Consider the following 24,273-nt stretch of genomic DNA (forward strand, 5'->3'; position numbering starts at 1 on the left):
CCCATTCCTCCATGCAGATCTCCTCTAGAGCAGTGATGTTTTGGGGCTGTCGCTGGGTAACACGGACTTTCAACTCCCTCCAAAGATTTTCTATGGGGTTGAGATCTGGAGACTGGCTAGGCCACTCCAGGACCTTGAAATGCTTCTTACGAAGCCACTCCTTCGTTGCCCAGGCGGTGTGTTTGGGATCATTGTCATGCTGAAAGACCCAGCCACGTTTCATCTTCAATGCCCTTGCTGATGGAAGGAGGTTTTCACTCAAAATCTCACGATACATGGCCCCATTCATTCTTTCCTTTACACGGATCAGTCGTCCTGGTCCCTTTGCAGAAAAACAGCCCCAAAGCATGATGTTTCCACCCCCATGCTTCACAGTAGGTATGGTGTTCTTTGGATGCAACTCAGCATTCTTTGTCCTTCAAACACGACGAGTTGAGTTTTTACCAAAAAGTTATATTTTGGTTTCATCTGACATTCTCCCAATCCTCTTCTAGATCATCCAAATGCACTCTAGCAAACTTCAGACGGGCCTGGACATGTACTGGCTTAAGCAGGGGGACACGTCTGGCACTGCAGGATTTGAGTCCCTGGCGGCGTAGTGTGTAACTGATGGTAGGCTTTGTTACTTTGGTCCCAGCTCTCTGCAGGTCATTCACTAGGTCCCCCCGTGTGGTTCTGGGATTTTTGCTCACCGTTCTTGTGATAATTTTGACCCCACGGGGTGAGATCTTGCGTGGAGCCCCAGATCGAGGGAGATTATCAGTGGTCTTGTATGTCTTCCATTTCCTAATAATTGCTCCCCACAGTTGATTTCTTCAAACCAAGCTGCTTAGTGGTTAAGAGCGTTGTGCCAGTAACCGAAAGGTCGCTGGTTCTAATCCCCGAGCCGACTAGGTGGAAAATCTGTCGATGTGCCCTTGAGCAAGGCACTTAACCCTAATTGCTCCTGTAAGTCGCTCTGGATAAGAGCGTCTGCTAAATGACCAATTATTTTTATTATTATTTTACCTATTGCATATTCAGTCTTCCCAGCCTGGTGCAGGTCTACAATTTTGTTTCTGGTGTCCATTGATAGCTCTTTGGTCTTGGCCATAGTGGCGTTTGGAGTGTGACTGTTTGAGGTTGTGGACAGGTGTCTTTTATACTGATAACAAGTTCAAACAGGTGCCATTAATACAGGTAATGAGTGGAGGACAGAGGAGCCTCTTAAAGAAGAAGTTACAGGTCTGTGAGAGCCAGAAATCTTGCTTGTTTGTAGGTGACCAAATACTTATTTTCCACCATAATTTGCAAATAAATTCATTAAAAATCCTACTGTCATAGTTGACGTGTACCTATGATGAAAATTACAGGCCTCTCATCTTTTTAAGTGGGAGAACTTGCACAATTGGTGGCTGACTAAATACTTTTTTTCCCCACTGTACACTAATATGCTCAAATATTAAAGCTTAACAATCACACACAACATCATCCAGAACAGTCCAGGGCTAAATAGGGGTGGTGATGAGATGATGAGGTACAGGTGCGCTGGAGGTGATTAGGGTGTGTTGTGTTTCCATTCCGGTGTTGCCGAGATGGTGCGCTCAGACCGGTGGCTCAGTAGACCGGCGAATTAGAGCGCCGGAGGGGAGCAACGGGAGGAGACGTGACAGTAGGCCCATGTTACATGTCTTAGCTTAGTTTGAGAGCTAAGGGATTGGTCAACAGATGGCTGAGTTATTGACAAATCAAATCAGATTTTACATGTCCATTTAAACCACGGTAAATCCACTCCACACTGATTGCACATAAAGGAAGATAGTTCCTACATGATATAGTGCTTGCTTTGTTATCCAACTGATCTTGTGTCCTTTCTGTCATCCTATGAACCCCGTTCATTGCTGCTCACAGCTATATGTTAAGTTTGTGGGTCTGGATCTGAATAAAACAGGCCAGATGGAAGTCGAGTGGCTTCGAACAGTCCATTTGTGCTGCTGGCTAGCCCACTCCAGGACCTTAATGTGCTTCTTCTTGACCCACTCCTTCTTGAGCAACTCTGAGGCATTAAAGGAAAACTCTGCCCCAAAATATTATTTTGTTATTTGTTTCATTAGTCCATTGATATACACTGAGTATACCAAACATTAGGAAGTCCTTCCTAATATTGAGTTGCAACCTTCTTTATTTAGAGTTTCTTAATAATGCAATTTCATATTAATCACGACTGGCATGGTATCAAATAACAACCAATAAACAATTCCTTATCGAATAAACAGGTTTGTTTTCTTCCAAGACTGCATATACATTGATGGAAAAAAGTATTTGATCCCCTGCTGATTTTGTATGTTTGCCCACTGACAAAGAAATGATCAGTCTATACATTTTAATGGTAGGTTTATTTGAACAGTGAGAGACAGAATAAAAACAAAAAAATGCAGAAAAACGCATGTCAAAAATGTTATAAATTGATTTGCATTTTAATGAGGGAAATAACTATTTGACCCCTCTGCAAAACATTACTTAGTACTTGGTGGCAAAACCCTTGTTGGCTATCACAGAGGTCAGACGTTTCTTGTAGTTGGCCACCAGGTTTGCACACATCTCAGGAGGGATTTTGTTCCACTCCTCTTTGCAGATCTTCTCCAAGTAATTAAGGTTTCGAGGCTGACGTTTGGCAACTCGAACCTTCAGCTCCCTCCACAGATTTTCTATGGGATTAAGGTCTGGAGACTGGCTAGGCCACTCCAGGACCTTAATGTGCTTCTTCATGAGCCACTCCTTTGTTGCCTTGGCCGTGTGTTTTGGGTCATTGTCATGCTGGAATACCCATCCACAACCCATTTTCAATGCCCTGGCTGAGGGAAGGAGGTTCTCACCCAAGATTTGACGGTACATGGCCCCGTCCATCGTCCCTTTGATGCGGTGAAGCTGTCCTGTCCCCTTAGCAGAAAAACACCCCCAAAGCATAATGTTTCCACCTCCATGTTTGACGGTGGGGATGGTGTTCTTGGGGTCATAGGCAGCATTCCTCCTCCTCCAAACACTGCGAGTTGAGTTGATGCCAAAGAGCTCAATTTTGGTCTCAACTGACCACAACACTTTCACCCAGTTCTCCTCTGAATCATTCAGATGTTCATTGGCAAACTTCAGACGGGTATGTACAGTGAGGAGAAGAAGTATTTGATACACTGCCGATTTTGCAGGTTTTCCTACTTACAAAGCATGTAGAGGTCTGTAATTTTAATCATAGGTACACTTCAACGGTGAGAGACGGAATCTAAAACAAAAATCCAGAAAATCACATCATATGATTTTTAAGTAATTCATTTGCATTTTATTGCATGACATAAGTATTTGATACATCAGAAAAGCAGAACTTAATATTTGGTACAGAAACCTTTGTTTGCAATAACAGAGATCATACGTTTCCTGTAGGTCTTGACCAGGTTTGCACACACTGAAAGCAGGTTCACACTGAGCACATGTGACAGACGTGACAGAGTCTGGAGACGTCGTGGAGAACGTTCTGCTGCTTGCAACATCCTCCAGCATGACCGGTTTGGCGGTGGGTCAGTCATGGTGTGGGGTGGCATTTCTTTGGGGGGCCGCACAGCCCTCCATGTGCTCGCCAGAGGTAGCCTGACTGCCATTAGGTACCGAGATGAGATCCTCAGACCCCTTGTGAGACCATATGCTGGTGCGGTTGGCCCTGGGTTCCTCCTAATACAAGACAATGCTAGACCTCATGAGGCTGGAGTGTGTCAGCAGTTCCTGCAAGAGGAAGGCATTGATGCTATGGACTGGCCCGCCCGTTCCCCAGACCTGAATCCAATTGAGCACATCTGGGACATCATGTCTCGCTCCATCCACCAACACCACAGACTGTCCAGGAGTTGGCGGTTGCTTTAGTCCAGGTCTGGGAGGTGATCCCTCAGGAGACCATCCGCCACCTCATCAGGAGCATGCCCAGGCGTTGTAGGGAGGTCATACAGGCACGTGGAGGCCACACACACTACTGAGCCTCATTTTGACTTGTTTTAAGGACATTACATCAAAGTTGGATCAGCCTGTAGTGTGGTTTTCCACTTTAATTTTGAGTGTGACTCCAAATCCAGACCTCCATGGGTTGATAAATTTGATTTCCATTGATCATTTTTGTGTGATTTTGTTGTCAGCACATTCAACTATGTAAAGAAAAAAGTATTTAATAAGATTATTTCATTCATTCAGATCTAGGATGTGTTATTTTAGTGTTCCCTTTATTTTTTTGAGCAGTGTATTTAATTATTTGAATATCAGAACATGATTCAAATGTATCCTCAAATATGTCCCCATCAGAACATCAGTATTCAAAACCAGACCGCTGATTTCCATTCTTCCCTTTTAATCAGAGACTAATTTAGTCAGGACCCAATGAGTGTACTCGATGACATTGATCAATCAATTAACTAGCAAGGTAAAAGGAAATCAACACTACAGAACGTGAAGATGTGATTTGAATACCCTTGATATTTTAGTATTCCCATGGAGTCTAATCATTTCCTTTATGCCTGATTATAAATCCCCTCAGATACATTATAAAGGAATTATTTCTGATACCTACTTTACTGAATGCTATATAAAACATAGTCCCTTATCCCTTTACAAATTTCCTGTCGGAACCTGGACTTCTTGTCTTTAACAAATAATCCATAAACGAATCTCGTAATCACAGTCCTTCTCTCCATTTCTGGAGCTACCCAGTCTGTCTTTTCCTCTGGCATGAGGCCCCAATTCAATCGATTGCAGCTTCAATTAAATTCTCTGTGGCCATGTGTAACGGTGTTGAGATTGTGCAGTAACCTCATTCCACATCTTGAAATGTCTCCACTCGTGCTAACAAATTGGTACCTTTTCGGTGGCATAATGGGCTAAGACGTTGTCAAGTGGGCGGTAACGTGTGTTTGCGAAGCAGAGGGTACCTGGAGCCTTTGCAAGGACAGTGTTCCCAGACAGCGAAGGAAACTAAACTGCAAAGCAAGCACAGTGACATCCGTCACATGTGGCTCTACTGTATGCAGTGATTGAGGTTGGTCCCTGATGCTCTCCTATGTCTCCCTGTAATCTTAAGTAAAGCTAGTTCTACAACAACAATGCTATCTTTTTTTGGTCCAGCTCCTATATGACACGTGGATGTGCGTCAGTCATTAATACCTTTCTTCCCTCTATCTTGTCTCTTCCTCATCCAGTGCTGGTGGCCGTTCCAGAGCTGTGCCAGTGCAGAGACCTGGAGCTAGACTGTGACGGCGCCCAGTTTCACCATGTCCCAGCGGTGTCCGTTAACGTCACCATGATGTGAGTTGCCACACACACACAAACACACACATTTGCATCTGACTGGAAGTGTGCAGATACTTCTATGAATTAGAAGAGAAGGATTCAAAGAAAGTGTCTCTTGCAGTTATCCAAGCGTTTCTCGCACTTAGCTAATGAGTGTCTCGATGGAAGTTTGTTTGTGAAGGTTGGTTTAAGTCTTAGGGCTGTTCTCTCCTGTAATGGAACATTATTTTTCTGAATTGGAAGAGTAAAACGAGACATTAACTTCTTTACTGAAGCCTAATGTAATGTGAGAAAAACTGAAAACAAGGAAATCATTATGACAGAAGTAATTTATCAAAGGAGGATATATTATATACATTATCATTTCAATCCATACATTATGCAAAAGAATGACTGCAATGACTATAAATTATCACATAGAGCTCGCCCTTACTTGGTCTCACAATTGTGTGTGTCTGCCTGTCATATTGTCCCCACATTGTTTAGATAATGGCACATTGGGGCCCTATATTTCTCATCTGTCCCCATCCAGTTCCACTTCACTATTCATTTGCTCGATGGGTAAACCTCGAAAGCCCAATTGCATATCATTGCCGCCTCCTCCTTCTCAAATTGGCTCGTCTTTCATCAAGGTCCTGTAGACTGCTGCGGCATGCTCCGCATTATTCACTTTCAATTAAAATCCTTTCTTCGCTAATTTAAAGCTTATCTCCAAAACCTCGGGTAAACGTGGTCACCGTGCTAATCGAGGTGGAATGAGTTTAGATAATGATTAAAATGGCAAAATTATGCATGATCTCTGTCACACTATAAAGAAAGATGCTCCTTCTGTTTGGAATAATGATATGCTCTATCACCAATTCCATTTCAAATGTAATTGGAAGATTGTTTGTATTCGGGACAATGTGTGGTCACATAGAAATGTGATTAGTTCCAACCTCAAACAGACAATGGGCCGAGAACCTAGTAATTAAAATGAATAAAAGGTTTTGGCCTTTTTTAATTCACACAGTATTGTTTGGTGGCACAATGTTGTGTTTATGATGGTTTTTTTAACCTGGTTGACCTTATGAACTATTCACATCCCATAGGTCCCTGCAAAGGAACCGACTCCGGATATTGAACGGCGACATATTCTATAAGTACCAGAGTCTTCAGAAACTGTAAGTTGTCGTTGAATTATTTATTGCGTTTTAAAAATGACTTCAGGCGAGAGAAGTCACTTGATTAAGTTGTAGTCAGCAAGTAAAGCATTTTGTCATTCAGAAAATATTTTTGATAGCACTTCAAAAACACTTTCTGATAGACTAACCACTCAAGGCCACTTTGATAGCCGCGGACAAAATTCAAAGCATTTTCCGTCCCCTTTTGATGCTTGTGATGGCCAAAACAAGCTTACATTGGCTGTTTTTAACATTAATTCAGCAAGACTTACCTTTAGATGATGGTGTGAGGAAAATAGACTTTCACAATTGTTCAGCACATCATTCAGTCCATCTTGTTGTGCCATCACATTCGAGGCCGGATTACCGTATTATACTTTTTTGTTGTTGGGGGCCCCCGGAGGTCAGGGCCCCCCCCAGATAGCATATGAACACATCATAAGCAATGGCAAAACGTGTAGAATTGCAGGGAGTTCGCTTTAAAACTGCCACATTTTCTCTCAGGCTCATGGCAAAATGTATCAAGTCGTTCAAACATTATAGGCCCCATTTGTTATGCATCTTGTCAGACCATGTAATGGTTGCTGCAGCCATTCATTCACTGATTTCATCATTGATATGATTATTCATTGAAAAGTTATTTGATATAAAGCAGGGCTGCTTTTGAATGCCAGAGAATGTAAGTGGGCGAGCGTGGAGCAAGGAGCAGAGCTTAATACGAGCAGATTTTTAAAATGGTGTCGGCCTTCTCTCCCGCTCCAATTTCGCTCTGGTACTGCTCAGCCACAAGCTCTGGGCATGCTCTGCCTAGCATTTTTCATTTCCTTTATCACTATTCTTTTAATTAGGCCTATTCGGTTGTAATTATTTAGCCTGCCCACCCACAGTAGCCTATATCTAGATTATATTTGACTTTCTAACATTAGGATATGTTGTTTATTTTGAAGGACTTCAAATGTATTAACGGATGTTTTAGGTAGGCAATACATAGGCTACTGTAAAATGTATTTTGGTTTATCTTGGAATAGAAACATCATAATATAAATCTATTTAATGAAGTTAAAATATCAGAACAAAACCGTTAATAATAAAGGCCAGTATCAGCTTCATTTCATAAATAAAAGAGAATAAATAATCTCAAACTGCAGCGGTCAAGTGATTTGTGCACAGAAGCAAGCACCAACAAGCTTCACGTGCATTGAGCGTGGGAAATGCGCTCTACAAATTAAATATTATTATTATTATTATTATTATTATTATTATAATTATTATAATAATAAAGGCAAAAAATACACGTAAAAGCTAAATTACATTAAGGAATATAAGTGGTATTATAGCCAAAATATAAACAAGAGAAAGGAGAATGGAATATATTTAAAAAGCCTAAAATTGAAAAATGCATTGAAATGAAGCCGCCACATGTGAGGATGCTATTTCTCAAAAATCTATTTCATTTAAGTAGGGACTGGCACAGAGTCCAGTAGGACAGTGTCACAAGGCTACATAGCCATAAGCCTACACTTCACCACTGCTGGAGGGAATACACAGCCGTCCTTGATTGTGAGCTAGAATGAAATGTGTGGAATCAATGTTGGGAGGTAACGTGATATCATATGGGAATTGCTTAGACCACACTTACCGCTAAGACTAGTTATCTCACACACTCTGGCAGAGAAGAAGCCTATGTGAGCGCTTTAATAGTAGCCTAAACGTACAGTTAAAGGATCCATCACTAATAAATGAATGAACTTCAGAGATAATAGGCTGGTTTATGCTGCGAACAACATGCTTTTATTAGCCTACCAGAATCACCTACAAAAAGAGGTTTGTGATAGGCCTTCAATTGAAAGGTTTTACCATAACAGGAAAAAGTACATTTAAATCACTGAACTAAAATGAAGAGATAGTAAACTTTCATGATGACACTGGTGGTCCTCAGTAGCTCAATTGGTAGAGCATGGCGCTTGTAACGCCAGGGTAGTGGGTTCGATCCCCGGGACCACCCATATGTAAAGATTTATGCACACATGACTGTAAGTCGCTTTGGATAAAAGGCAAAAAAATAGCATATTATTATTATATTATTACTTGGTTTAATCTTTGAAGTGTTGGCTAACGGTTTACTGAAACATAAGTAAGCTATACGATTTTCAATCGCACCGATGATAACAACCTATTAATTTGATGATAAGGCAAAGAAAAAGTATTGATTTGAAAGCATCCTTGAGATGGACTGCTTGAGAGGGAGAACCGTGCATGGATAGATTTGGCAGACGGGTTGCGAAATAAATCCTTGCATTGCAGGGATCAACTTGCTGTGGCAGTTTTATAGCCTCATGCATTAGTAGCAGTAATAATAATAATAATAATAATAATAATAATAATACATTGATTACTACCTTTCTATTCTGCGCAGGCTGACGCAGACCGATTAAGCTATTTCAAACACTTCAAGCTACCAGGAGTCAAAAGCCACCTACTGGGCAAAAAATGTCTGAGGTCTGATTATTTGGACAATAATGTTGTGTGGAGTCGTTTTTATTAGCGGGAAGAAGTTAAACTAATGTCTAATTGTGGGGTCTTTGGTAAACAAAAGTGTCACAATACATAGGGGCATATTTATCAGTCAGGGCATTTGAAGCCGAGCAGTGATCTTCATGCCTTCTGCCAAACCTGGTCTGATATCGCAAAGAAGATTTGTCCCTTTGGGGATTTAGATAAGTACAGTGAGGGAAAAAATTATTTGATCCCCTGCTGATTTTGTACGTTTGCCCACTGACAAAGACATGATCAGTCTATACATTTGAATGGTAGGTTTATTTGAACAGTGAGAGACAGAATAACAACAAAAAAATCCAGAAAAATGCATGTCAAAAATGTTATAAATTGATTTGCAATATGAATGAGGGAAATAAGTATTTGACCCCTCTGCATGACTTAGTACTTGGTGGCAAAACCCTTGTTGGCAATCACAGAGGTCAGACATTTCTTGTAGTTGGCCACCAGGAGGGATTTTGTCCCACTCCTCTTTGCAGATCTTCTCCAAGTCATTAAGGTTTCGAGGCTGACGTTTGACAACTCGAACCTTCAGCTCCCTCCACAGATTTTCTATGGGATTATGGTCTGGTGACTGGCTAGGCCACTCCAGGACCTTAATGTGCTTCTTCTTGAGCCACTCCTTTGTTGCCTTGGCCGTGTGTTTTGGGTCATTGTCATGCTGGAATACCCATCCACGACCCATTTTCAATGCCCTGGCTGAGGGAAGGTGGTTCTCACCCAAGATTTGACGGTACATGGCCCCGTCCATCGTCCCTTTGATGCGGTGAAGTTGTCCTGTCCCCTTAGCAGAAAAACACCCCCAAAGCATAATGTTTCCACCTCCATGTTTGACAGTAGGGATGGTGTTCTTGGGGTCATAGGCAGCATTCCTCCTCCTCCAAACACGGCGAGTTGAGTTGATGGCAAAGAGCTTGATTTTGGTCTCATCTGACCACAACACTTTCACCCAGTTCTCTTCTGAATCATTCAGATGTTCATTGGCAAACTTCAGACGGACCTGTATATGTGCTTTCTTGAGCAGGTGGACCTTGCGGGCGCTGCAGGATTTCAGTCCTTCACCGCGTGTGTTACCAATTGTTTTCTTGGTGACTATGGTCCCAGCTGCCTTGAGATCATTGACAAGATCCTCCCGTGTAGTTCTGGGCTGATTCCTCACCGTTCTCACAATCATTGCAACTCCACGAGGTGAGATCTTGCATGGAGCCCCAGGCTGAGGGAGATTGACAGTTCTTTTGCTTGTTTCTTCCATTTGCGAATAATCGCACCAACTGTTGTCACCTTCTCACCAATCTGCTTGGCGATGGTCTTGTAGCCCATTTCAGCCTTGTGTAGGTCTACAATCTTGTCCCTGACATACTTGGAGAGCTCTTTGGTCTTGGCCATGGTGGAGAGTTTGGAATCTGATTGATTGATTGCTTCTGTGGACAGGTGTCTTTTATACAGGTAACAAACTGAGATTAGGAGCACTCCCTTTAAGAGTGTGCTCCTAATCTCAGCTCATCACCTGTATAAAAGACACCTGGGAGCCAGAAATCTTTCTGATTGAGAGGGGGTCAAATACTTATTTCCCTCATTAAAATGCAAATCAATTTATAACATTTTTGACATGCGTTTATCTGGATTTTTTTGATGTTATTCTGTCTCTCACTGTTCAAATAAACCTACCATTAAAATTACAGACTGATCATGTCTTTGTCAGTGGACAAACGTACAAAATCAGCAGGGGATCAAATACTTTTTTCCCTTATTTTAGGGACTGCAGATTACCAGCGTGGATTTCATATTATGCACCAATAATCTGTGTTCTCTTTCGGTGATATCACCATTGGATATGTCTATACGCACCAGTCTGTAGTACGTATCCACAGCTTGGTCAATAGGCCCAGGTGGATTGAACGTAGATGGAGACCTAAAAACACTTTTATTGGAGACAAAGGGGTTGCAATCTCTAAAGAACAGTTTCAGATGCAATGTGCGTATGAATTAGTAGTCGAAGAGCGTTGCAGTTGTGCGTCCTGATATTCAGGCTGTATAATCCTATATGTATTATTTTGTATATACAGTGCCTTCGGAAAATATTCAGACCCCTTGACTTTTTCCACATTTTGTTACAGCCTTATACTAAAATGGATTAAATAAAACAAATTCCTCAGCAATCTACACACAATACACCATAATGACAAAGCGAACACAGGTTTTTTAGAAATACCTTATTTACATAAGTATTCAGACCCTTTGCTATGAGACTCGAAATTGAGCTCAGGTGCATCCTGTTTCCATTGATCATACTTGAGATGTTTCTACAACTTGATTGGAGTCTATCTGTGGTAAATTCATTTGATTGGACATGATTTGGAAAGGCACACACCTGTCTATATAAGGTCCCACAGTTGACAGTGCATGTCAGAGCAAAAACCAAGCCATGAGGTCGAAGGAATTGTCCATAGAGCTCCGAGACAGGATTGTGTCGAGGCACAGATCTGGGGAAGGGAACGAAAACGTTTCTGCAGCATTGAAGGTCACCAAGAACACAGTGGCCTCCATCATTCTTAAATGGAAGAAGTTTGGAACCACCAAGACTCTTCCTAGAGCTGGCCACCTGGCCAAATTTAGCAATCGGGGGAGAAGGGCCTTGGTCAGGGAGGTGACCAAGAACCCGATGGTCACTCTGACAGAGCTCTAGAGTTCCTCTGTGGAGATGGGAGAACCTTCCAGAAGGACAACCATCTCTGCAGAACTCCACCAATCAGGCCTTTATGGTAGAGTGGCCAGACGGAAGTCGCTCCTCAGTAAAAGGCACATGACAGCCCGCTTGGAGTTTGCCAAAAGGCACCTAAAGGACTCTCAGACCACGCGAAACAAGATTCTCTGGTCTGATGAAACCAAGATTGAACTGATTGACAAGAGTCACGTCTGGAGTAAACCTGGCACCATCCCTACGGTGAAGCATGGTGGTGGCAGCATCATGCTGTGGGGATGTTTTTCAGCAGCAGGGACTGGGAGACTAGTCAGGATCGAGGCAAAGATGAACGGAGCAAAGTACAGAGAGACCCTTAATGAAAACCTGCTCCAGAGCGCTCAGGACCTCCGACTGGGGGCGAAGGTTCACCTTCCAACAGGACACGACCCTAAGCACACAGCCAAGACAACACAGGAGTGGCTTCGGGACAAGTCTCTAAATGTCCTTGAGGGGCCCAGCCAGAACCCGGACTTGAACCCGATAGAACATCTCTGGAGAGACCTGAAAATGGCTGTGCAGCAACGCTCCCCATCCAACCTGACAGAGCTTGACAGGATCTGCAAAGAAGAATGGGAGAAACACCCCAAATACAGGTGTGCCAAGGTTGTAGCGTCATACCCAAGAAGACTTGAGGTTGTAATCCTAGCCAAAGGTGCTTCAACAAAGTACTGAGTAAAAGGTCTGAATACTTATGTAAATGTGATATTTCAGTTTTTTATTTGTAATACATTAGCAACAATTTCATTATGAGGTGTTGTGTGTATATTGATGAGGGGAAAAAAACAATTTAATCAATTTTAGAATAAGGCTGTAACCTAACAAAATGTGGAAAAAGTGAAAAGGTCTGAATACTTTCCGAAGGCACTGCATTTTCTGTAAATAGTTCACTCAAGTTTATTGCACCATACTGGCCGCCTACTTGGTTTCTTTGTCGAATATATATATATATATATATATATATATTTAGCACAATAGACACTACGAAATCTCTGTATTTTGGATTTTTATAGAATCCACACACAGGGGAGGCTTAATCTCAGTGTATTTTAAAGAGAAGGTCGACACAATTTGTTTTATCTGCTCGAATTACACTGTGCTCCTCGCTCCACACTCGCCCACTTACATGCTCTGGCATTCAAAAGCAGCTAGTGGCAGAACAATACCAGTATCGCAATACTCAGTGTCATGGCAAGGAAACAAAACACGAGGCGGATTTAACTTCTTCAGGAAAACAGCCCTAATGTTGGAAACAAACATCATTATGTTGACATCCAGAGTCACATGTATTTATTTTCCATGCTATAGCACACAATATTTGACATACAGCAGGTTTTTAAAGGACCAAAGTGTTTGGTCTGCTTCGTGTTTACATTTTTGCTTTAAAAAAAAAACGTCCTGGCCCTAAAAGCAGCCCTGCTTTAGGCTGACAAAGAACTGGCAATGAATAATCATATCAATGGAAGGAATCAGTGAATGAATGGCTGCAGCAACCATTATATGGTCTGACAAGCTGCATTACAAATGAGGCCTAATTAGACAAAATAACAATTAAGTCGTTCAAACGAGACACTAATTCGGACTCTGGATAAGAGCGTCTGCTAAATGACTTAAATGTTACATTTCATGCTCTTCTTCACATTTTGCCATGAGGATGAGAGGACATATTGCAGTTCATTTCCTGCTATTCTACACGTTTTGTACAAAATGCCCTGAAGCGCAAGGCAAAAAATATATAATAGACTATTGGAATTATCTGGTTTGAACGACTTAGTATCTCGTTTGAACGACTTCGTAAAAAAAAAAAAAAAAAAGAGTAAATTTGAATGAGATACTAAGTCGTAGAAGGATTACTGTTATACTATTCCAGGTATTCCTTAAAGAGGTAGGGTTTCAAGTGTCTCCGGAAGGTGGTCAGTGACTACGCTGTCCTGGAGTCACTGACCACCTTCCAGAGACACTTGAAACCCTACCTCTTTAAAGAATACCTGGAATAGTATAACAGTAATCCTTCTACCCCCCCTCCCCCACCCCCACCATAAAAAAAAATAATAATAATAAATAAATAAAAAATAGGGTAAGCTATAAAACAGCACAGGAGGGGGTGCCTCTGGAGGTAGGTGCCCCGTGGCCCCAAATGCAGTAGTCTGGATCACATTGGCCTTGAAACATATTGGCAGCATGGAAGTAGTAGCATGATGAGGAGACTAAAAACATGCCTCATTGACTGCCAATAACTATCTATAGAATAAAGTCAGCTATGCAGTATTGTTTGGGTAATTTTCTTCTTCTAAAAAAACTGTTATCAAACCACATACCATAAAAGTATGTACCAATTGGTATTTTTATTTTGTTGTTCTACAGGGACCCGTTTATATTTAGGTATTTAATGTATACATGTGAGGCTTCTATACTTGTTGTAACTCATTTTTCACTTGTTTGTCATCGTGACAATTGTTCTCCTCAACACACAAATGAATATAAGACTATGGCCGTGTCCGAATACCTGTCCTTGCATTCTTAATAGTAGGCTTTAAATGCCAGGATGTCATACTCATTTCGGCTTTTCATCAAGTAGAAGTCGATGCACACTATTGAGAATTGTCATTTCACACTCACGTATTTTGACAACAGCGGATAATCAAAATAGGGGTGCTTTACAAAAATATACAAATGGCAGGGAACAAGCGCTATTGTGCATTAGAAGCGCAATTGCACATACTTCTCAGTATGGATTGTTGATATTTGTTGCTTACTGCATACGTTTTTGCTAAACAAAGCGTTTTAAATAGTATGTAGTACTATTAGTATTTAGTAAGTAGTACATATTTTGGACACAGCCAATGTTATTTTAAACAATATATTTTTTAACATACTTCTAACGTACTACTTTTCAGATATTTACAACATAACAGAATTCGAGCTGTGAGCCCTAACGCATTCAGAGGACTATACAATCTAACAAGACTGTAAGTTCTTTATATTCATCCATCCATCCGTGCACTTGACCGTGTTATGTTGGACTTTATAATGAATTTTGTTGATTTAAGTTTTCCTTATCAAAGTTGCTTATGTTTGAAATAAAGGGTAAATAATTCCTATGAATTGTATCAGTGAACTGTGCATATTTCAAATTAGTATTTTCTGCCCCAGATATTTAAGCTACAACAAGATATCCATCCTGATGCCCGGGGTGTTCCAAGATCTACACAAACTGGAGTGGTTGTAGGTTTCCCTAACTGGCACATTCTGTATATCCTGTTTGCAAGACATACTGCTAACAAATGCGTACAAAGACTACATTTTTAGACAGCCTTCAGAACTCTCGCATAAAGCTTGTGTCGCTGCAGTTTCCTTTAAACCAATGTTCAACCAAATACTTAATTTATTAAGTGAGCTGAAAATAAACTCTACCCTTTGGTTGTAGGATCCTTGAAAACAACAGTATCCATGAGATATCCCCCATGACCTTTTCAGGCTTGCGTTCCTTGGTACTCCTGTGAGTTTCATTTCTACCCTTACCTTCTTGAGTTGGGCTTTTGCTTTTTCCATCTAATAAGTTATTTCATACATAGCAGTGGGAAGTAGGGGTGCTGAAGGTGCTGCTTCACCCCCTGAAAAAATAAATAAAAAGAAAATCATTATTATTATTTGTATTTATTTAAAAAAATCAAATAAAAAAATCACTAAAGTATTGCCTTTACTAGTGCTGTAAAAACATTTTTTAATAGAGACAATCAGCCCAACCCCCCCCCCCCCCCCCCCCAGCTGGCAAAATAAAATATCCCAGCACCAGCACCCCCACCCCCAAAACTACTTCCCGCGGCTATGCTTTCATATGCACTTTATTGAAGTGCCCCAGTATTATTAAGGGCCAATGTGATATGCTAAAGCATATTGTCAGCGAGTGTTGTTTCTTTGAATGGCACAAAAATCTGACCTCTCTTGTTTTGATGTTTTTGTTCGCAGGGTTTTGTTGAACAACGCTCTGACAAAGCTGGATGACATCTGCCTGGAAATGCCAAGACTAAACTGGCTGTAAGTTTGGAAGTCAGCAAATCAAAGAGCTTTGTTATCGGCATGATATGACTTTTAAATATGTTTTTGTGCACTTGTGTGTCTCCAGGGACATGGAGGGAAATCAAATTGAAAGTGTCGGAAACGTAACATTCTGGTCGTGCAACATGATGACTGTGCTGTAAGTGTGACTTAATTATTTTCAATCTTTAGAATAGATTTTGTTTTCCCCATTTTTGTTATTGTGTCCTTGGCTATAACCCATTCAAATGCCAAATATCTATTTGTTTCCACAAGGGATTCTAAATAGTGGACCCCAAAACAACAATCTTGTTTAATTGCTTTTAGAACCAACAAAGAAGATGAGGGGAATAAAGTGAGAAAATGTCTTTGTCTGTTTTATAATTCTTTCCTTAACTCTTTCTAGTGTCCTACAGAGTAACAGAATCAGTCACATACATGAACAGGCGTTCTCATTTCTACAGAAACTTGGGGAATTGTAAGTTGTTATGTTTTGTATGCCTCAGAAATACCCAGACACAGTGATACTGCACATCTTCACCTATTCCACTGACTTTTTGAAGAATTCAGATAATACCATATAATCAGTTCAGACTGCACTATAAATATACAACATGTTCCCAGGCCAAGAAGATGTTCATTATGATTTATATTTCATGAGTTTTGGTTAATTCTAACAATTATTCTGACATGCATTTCCACTGGTTTCCGGATTTGCAGAACAGGTGGTCATGTAAGCCATGTAAACCTTGTGTAAGTTTCATATATGTAATGGATAAATGTCTCCGTTCTGTACATTACCTTGGAAAAATGAACTCCACAAAGGGACTTGGCTCCGCCTCGTCCCGCTGCATTGCCCATTATTTCCAAGGTAATGTACAGAACGGAGGCGTTTATACTGCTTATACAACAGTTGCCAAAGAAAACAATACTAAAGCACTCATTTACCGGTATATATATAATAAAAAAGTACAGTGGGGAGAACAAGTATTTGATACACTGCCGATTTTGCAGGTTTTCCTACTTACAAAGCATGTAGAGGTCTGTAATTGTTATCATAGGTACACTTCAACTGTGAGAGACGGAATCTAAAACAAAAATCCAGAAAATCACATCATATGATTTTTAAGTAATTCATTTGCATTTTATTGCATGACATAAGTATTTGATACATCAGAAAAGCAGAACTTAATATTTGGTACAGAAACCTTTGTTTCAAATACAGAGATCATACGTTTTCTGTAGGTCTTGACCAGGTTTGCACACACTGCAGCAGGGATTTTGGCCCACTCCTCCATACAGACCTTCTCCAGATCCTTCAGGTTTCGGGGCTGTCGCTGGGCAATACGGACTTTCAGCTCCCTCCAAAGATGTTCTATTGGGTTCAGGTCTGGAGACTGGCTAGGCCACTCCAGGACCTTGAGATGCTTCTTACGGAGCCACTCCTTAGTTGCCCTGGCTGTGTGTTTCGGGTGGTTGTCATGCTGGAAGACCCAGCCACGACCCATCTTCAATGCTCTTACTGAGGGAAGGAGGTTGTTGGCCAAGATCTCGCGATACATGGCCCCATCCATCCTCCACTCAATACGGTGCAGTCATCCTGTCCCCTTTGCAGAAAAGCATCCCCAAAGAATGATGTTTCCACCTCCATGCTTCACGGTTGGGATGGTGTTCTTGGGGTTGTACTCATCCTTCTTCTTCCTCCAAACTCGGCGAGTGGAGTTTAGACCAAAAAGCTCTATTTTTGTCTCATCAGACCACATGACCTTCTCCCATTCCTCCTCTGAATCATCCAGATGGTCATTGGCAAACTTCAGACGGGCCTGGACATGTGCTGGCTTGAGCAGGGGGACCTTGCGTGCCCTGCAGGATTTTAATCCATGACGGCGTAGTGTGTTACTAATGGTTTTCTTTGAGACTGTGGTCCCAGCTCTCTTCAGGTCATTGACCAGGTCCTGCCATATAGTTCTGGGCTGATCCCTCACCTTCCTCATGATCATTGATGCCCCACGAGGTGAGATCTTGCATGGAGCCCCAGACCGAGGGTGATTGACCGTCATCTTGAACTTCTTCCATTTTCTAATAATTGCGCCAACAGTTGTTGCCTTCTCACCAAGCTGCTTGCCTATTGTCCTGTAGCCCATCCCAGCCTTGTGCAGGTCTACAATTTTATCCCTGATGTCCTTACACAGCTCTCTGGTCTTGGACATTGTGGAGAGGTTGGAGTCTGTTTGATTTTTGTTTTAGATTCCGTCTCTCACAGTTGAAGTGTACCTATGATAAAAATCCAGACCTCTACATGCTTTGTAAGTAGGAAAACCTGCAAAATCACTCCACAAATTTCTTGTTAACAAACTATAGTTTTGGCAAGTCGGTTAGGACATATACTTTGTGCATGACACAAGTAATCTTTCCAACAATTGTTTACAGACAGATTATGTCACTTATAATTCACTGTATCACAATTCCAGTGGGTCAGAAGTTTACATACACTAAGTTGACTGTGCCTTTAAACAGCTTGGAAAATTCCAGAAAATGATGTCAAGTCTTTAGAAGCTTCTGATAGGCTAATTTACATCATTTGAGTCAATTGGAGGTGTACCTGTGGATGTATTTCAAGGCCTACCTTCAAACACAGTGCCTCTTTGCTTGACATCATGGGAAAATCAAAAGAAATCAGCCAAGACCTCAGAAAAATAATTGTAGACCTCCACAAGTCTGGATCATCCTTGGGAGCAATTCCAAACGCCTGAAGGTACCACTTTCATCTGTACAAACAATAGTAAGCAAGTATAAACATCATGGGACCATGCAGCCGTCATACCGCTCAAGAAGGACACGCTTTCTGACCCCTAGAGATGAATGTACTTTGGTGCGAAAAGTGCAAATCAATCCCAGAACAACAGCAAAGGACCTTGTGAAGATGCTGGAGGAAACAGGTACAAAAGTATCTATATCCACAGTAAAACAAGTCCTATGTTGACATAACCTGAAAGGCTGCTCAGCAAGGAAGAAGCCACTGCTCCAAAACCACCATAAAAAAGCCAGACTACGGTTTGCAACTGCACATGGGGACAAAGATCGTACTTTTTGGAGAAATGTCCTCTGGTCTGATTAAACAAAAATAGAACTGTTCGGCCATAATGACCATTGTATGTTTGGAGAAAAAAGGGGGTAGCTTGCAAGCCGAAGAACACCATCCCAACCATGAAGCACGGGGGTGGCAGCATCATGCTGTGGGGGTGCTTTGCTGCTGGAGGGACTGGTGCACTTCACAAAATAGATGGCATCATGAGGAAGGAAAATGATGTGGATATATTGAAGCAACATCTCAAGACATCAGTCAGGAAGTTAAAGCTTGGTCGCAAATGGGTCTTCCAAATAGACAATGACCCCAAGCATACTTCCAAAGTTGTGGCAAAATGGCTTAAGGACAACAAAGTCAAGGTATTGGATTGGCCATCACAAAGCCCTGACCTCAATCCTATACAAAATCAGTGGGCAGAACTGGAAAAGCGTGTGCGAGCAAGGAGGCCTACAAACCTCACTCAGTTACACCTGCTCTGTCAGGAGGAATGGGCCAAAATTCACCCAACTTATTGTGGGAAGCTTGTGGAAGGCTACCCAAAACGTTTGACCCAAGTTAAACAACTTAAAGGCAATGCTACCAAATACTAATTGAGTGTATGTAAACTTCTGACCCACTGGGAATGTGATGAAATAAATAAAAGCTGAAATAAATCATTCTCTCTACTATTATTCTGACATTTCACATTCTTAAAATAAAGTGGTGATCCTAACTGACCTAAGACAGGACATTTTTTCTAGGATTAAATGTCAGGAATTGTGAAAAACTGAGTTTAAATGTATTTAGCTAAGGTGTATGTAAACTTCCGACTTCAACTGTATATGTTCCGTTGCCATGCTCGCTGGCAACGTTCTTATCCCTTGCTTGCTAGCTCGCCAACTAGCTATGGCTAACACAGTCACGACCCCTACAGCCAGAATAACAGCAAACTAGCTGCATATGTGTTTGTTTAAGCTGTTTTCTATTGACATTCATTTAGATACATCCATAACAATGAGCTGATAATGCCCAATTTTGCGTGGCATAGCTAGAAAGGTTTGCCTTCTCGTCAGGACACTCGACACTGTTCATTACGAGGAGATCGTACTGCATATCAAACACTAGGCTAGAAGCTAACTAAATAGTTTGTTGCTAGCTGCCAATATGACAACTGAATAAAAAAATAAAAGTTGCTGAAAACAGCTGGTCAAACTAGAAACGTGGGAGGATTTGACAGCGTAACGCCACTTGCGTCATGACTGCAACAGTAAGGACCAGAGAAAGTCATGTTCATCACTCACCATTTTAGGTCATCAGATGCTCCAAAAATATATCTCTCTGCAAAAACAAATCAATGTTAGCTAGCTATGTTTTTCATCGTTGGACCTGCGTTTACAATGTATCCAATTTTGGTTTGTGCAGTTGTTGGTTTAGCTTTCTGTATCTTTGTAGCAAGTACGGTCTGCATGTGTAGGCGCATATTGCGTCATGATTCCAAGGTGTCCCAATATCTTTTCCAACTGTCCATTATCTGGTTTTAATGCCCATTCTAGAATGCACTTCTGGACAATCGGAAATGAGTATTCAGCAATGCCGTGGTATAAATTGTTCTTATAGTTTGTTTCCAGTAAATAGCTTTGTCTACACAGAGATCTGTCCAGCAACAGACTCGTGGCAATCCCTCCCAATCTCTTTGTTCATCTGGGAGATTTACTACAACTGTGAGTCAGATCCACACTCTGCTATATGCACATTCTTTGAATATGTTATGCTATAGTTATCGTTGAATATTATGTCTTATAATTGATGCTGTTATTGGAGCTCTGATGTCAATACTTTTACATGTTTTTTAGGAACATCTCGTATAACCCTATCGTGGATCTCCAAGTTGACCACTTTGATAACTTGCATAAATTGAAATCATTGTAAGTAACCTTTATGTTTGTTTTACTGCTCACTTTGTGCATGAATGTTACACTTGAGAGGGAAAAGCATCAGTAGGGTAGCACTTTATAATAACACCTTGTAATAAGGCATTTATAATGGTTTAGTAAATAGTTTGTTTATCATTTATGAATCATTACACCCACGTGTTAATGTTAGTAAGCTAGTTATTCACACATTGATTAAAAAAAAAACATTCAATCAAAACCGTAACTTTCTAACATTCAATCAAACCGTAACTGAATGCCTTGATGCCTGTATGCCTGCTTTACATAGCAAGCCATGGCAACGTGACTCACTGTCTGTAGGAGCGATCCATTTTTCTGAACGGGGTGGTGTAGCTAATAAACTGGCCTGTGAGTGTATACTTCCATATTTTAAAATAAACTGGTACCATGTTACCTTCAGATGAGGCTTGTGAGGCTTGTGGGCATCTTAGAGCAAAACAACCAACATGTTCTTGTTCGTGAGAGTCTCCTCTTTCCATGGAGGTACCATAGCTTAAACGTTCATGTTTCTTAATTATTATGCTAATTTGGTGTCCATGCTGAGATACTTTTGAATTACCAGTGTAATTTCTCACATTGGTAGACATTCCAGCAGTACCTGATGCTCTTTAAGGTCTCAAAATGGTAAAAGAATAAGCACACAACACATGATGTTTAAGGAAATATTTATTAACATTTTATTCACAAAAACTGTTGTAAAACAACTGTTGCAAGGACGTAAGGAAGAGTTGCAATTATTTTTTTTATTATTTTTTATTTAACCTTTATTTAACTAGGCAAGTCAGTTAAGAACAAATTCTTATTTGTGAATGTCTAATGTCAACCTCGCAAATGCAAACTAATCATAAAACAGGGAGATGTACCCTCACACACAACATTAGGCTGGACCGGCCAGTTTTTCTCTAGTAGATTTTTATTCCTTCATTACTACTGATATGTGATTCAGGTATAAATATGTTACATGTATAACCTTTAAATGTTTCCAGTGCGTCAGTGTTTTAACCATTTAACTATTTTCACACTTTGCTTTGTTTGGCGGCATTTTTACTGGGCCTTTAATAATATTTGAAGGTAGTAACTCTTGGCTAGTTCAGCAAAATAATGTATTTAGATACACTATATATACAAAAGTATGTGGACTTCGGCCCTGCTAGTGCTGCCCCGGTCAACTGTAAGTGCTGTTATTGTGAAGTGGAAACGTCTAGGTCAACAACGGCTCAGCCGTTAAGTTGTAGGCCACACAAGCTCACAGAATGGGACCGCAGAGTGCTGAAGCGCGTAAAAATCGTCTGTCCTCGGTTGCAATACTCACTACCTAGTTCCAAACTGCCCCTGGAAGCAACGTCAGCACAAGAACTGTTCGTTGGGAGCTTCATGAAATGGGTTTCCATGGCTGAGCAGCCGCACACAAGCCTAAGATCACCATGCGCAATGCCAAGCGTTGGCTGGAGTGGTGTAAAGCTCACTGCCATTGGACTCTAGAGCAGTGGAAACGCGTTCTCTGGAGTAATGAATCATGCTTCACCATCTGGCAGTCCGACGGACGAATCTGGTTTTGGTGGATGCCAGGAGAATGCTACCTTCCCGAATGCATAGTGCTAACTGTAAAGTTTGGTGAAGGAGGAATAATGGTCTGGGGCTGTTTTTCATGGTTCGGGCTCGGCCCCTTAGTTCCATTGAAGGGAACTTTGTGGGAACAGTTTGGGGAAGGCCCTTTCCTGTTTCAGCATGACAATGCCCACGTGCACAAAGCGAGGTCCATACAGAAATGGTTTGTCGAGATCGGTGTGGAAGAACATGACTGGCCTGCACAGAGCCCTGACCTCAACCCCATCGAACACCTTTGGGATGAATTGGAACGCAGACTGCGAGCCAGGCCTAATCGCCCAACATCAGTGCCCGACCTCCCTAATGCTCTTGTGGCTGAATGGAAGCAAGTCACCGCAGCAATGTTCCAACATCTAGTGGAAAGCCTTCCCAGAAGAGTGGAGGCAGTTATAGCAGTAAAGGGGGGACCAACTCCATATTAATGCCCATGATTTTGGAATTAGATGTTCGACGAGCAGGTGTCCACATACTTTTGGTGATTCAGTGTATTTGTTTCCTTACCTCGTAAGCAGTCTATGGACTGCTCTAAACCATGAAACACACTGAGAATCTGACTGCCGATAAGTACTCATTACAGTAGGAGGCCGTTCCTTCTCTTGCTAGAACAAAAGACGTACCTGCTGCATACCTGACGAACCTGCCATTTCTACTTGTAGAATCGCAATGCTCCTCAGTGGCCGACAACTTGACTTAAAGCCAATCAGAGGTCATGAACCTCCAAGTGGGAGAGCTGACAGGAGTGACAACAAAAAGGAAAAAATATGTTGTGCAAGCTAGCGAATAAAAAAAGAAATATATATATATATAATTTTTTATTCGCTAGCTTGCACAACATCTTATATATATACAGCGGGGAGAACAAGTATTTGATACACTGCCGATTTTGCAGGTTTTCCTACTTACAAAGCATGTAGAGGTCTGTAATTTTTATCATAGGTACACTTCAACTGTGAGAGACGGAATCTAAAACAAAAATCCAGAAAATCACATTGTATGATTTTTAAGTAATTAATTTGCATTTTATTGCATGACATAAGTATTTGATCACCTACCAACCAGTAAGAATTCCGTCTCTCACAGACCTGTTAGTTTTTCTTTAAGAAGCCCTCCTGTTCTCCACTCATTACCTGTATTAACTGCACCTGTTTGAACTAGTTACCTGTATAAAAGACACCTGTCCACACACTCAATCAAACAGACTCCAACCTCTCCACAATGGCCAAGACCAGAGAGCTGTGTAAGGACATCAGGGATAAAATTGTAGACCTGCACAAGGCTGGGTTGGGCTACAGGACAATAGGCAAGCAGCTTGGTGAGAAGGCAACAACTGTTGGCGCAATTATTAGAAAATAGAAGAAGTTCAAGATGACGGTCAATCACCCTCGGTCTGGGGCTCCATGCAAGATCTCACCTCGTGGGGCATCAATGATCATGAGGAAGGTGAGGGATCAGCCCAGAACTACACAGCAGGACCTGGTCAATGACCTGAAGAGAGCTGGGACCACAGTCTCAAAGAAAACCATTAGTAACACACTACGCCGTCATGGATTAAAATCCTGCAGGGCACGCAAGGTCCCCCTGCTCAAGCCAGCACATGTCCAGGCCCGTCTGAAGTTTGCCAATGACCATCTGGATGATCCAGAGGAGGAATGGGAGAAGGTCATGTGGTCTGATGAGACAAAAATAGAGCTTTTTGGTCTAAACTCCACTCGCCGAGTTTGGAGGAAGAAGAAGGATGAGTACAACCCCAAGAACACCATCCCAACCGTGAAGCATGGATGTGGAAACATCATTCTTTGGGGATGCTTTTCTGCAAAGGGGACAGGACGACTGCACCGTATAGAGGGGAGG

At 41.5% G+C, this 24,273-nt stretch overlaps 1 protein-coding gene across 1 annotated transcript in view; it reads left to right on the top strand.

The window, feature by feature from the left end:
• LOC311104822 (relaxin receptor 1-like) overlaps positions 1 to 24,273 on the top strand; it is a gene marked incomplete at both ends in the record, with an annotated part of 142,641 nt that overhangs the window by 97,166 nt on the left and 21,202 nt on the right. Inside the window, 10 exons of the mRNA XM_084146749.1 lie at positions 5,208 to 5,313; positions 6,390 to 6,461; positions 14,655 to 14,726; positions 14,911 to 14,982; positions 15,185 to 15,256; positions 15,727 to 15,795; positions 15,884 to 15,955; positions 16,202 to 16,273; positions 20,512 to 20,583; positions 20,716 to 20,787. Of these exons, the coding sequence (XP_084002875.1) occupies positions 5,208 to 5,313; positions 6,390 to 6,461; positions 14,655 to 14,726; positions 14,911 to 14,982; positions 15,185 to 15,256; positions 15,727 to 15,795; positions 15,884 to 15,955; positions 16,202 to 16,273; positions 20,512 to 20,583; positions 20,716 to 20,787 (751 nt within the window). The remainder of the gene's footprint in view (positions 1 to 5,207; positions 5,314 to 6,389; positions 6,462 to 14,654; positions 14,727 to 14,910; positions 14,983 to 15,184; positions 15,257 to 15,726; positions 15,796 to 15,883; positions 15,956 to 16,201; positions 16,274 to 20,511; positions 20,584 to 20,715; positions 20,788 to 24,273) is intronic.

This window comes from Coregonus lavaretus (genome assembly GCF_964263955.1).
Source record: "Coregonus lavaretus genome assembly, chromosome: 29".
Classification (NCBI taxonomy): Eukaryota; Metazoa; Chordata; class Actinopteri; order Salmoniformes; family Salmonidae; genus Coregonus; species Coregonus lavaretus.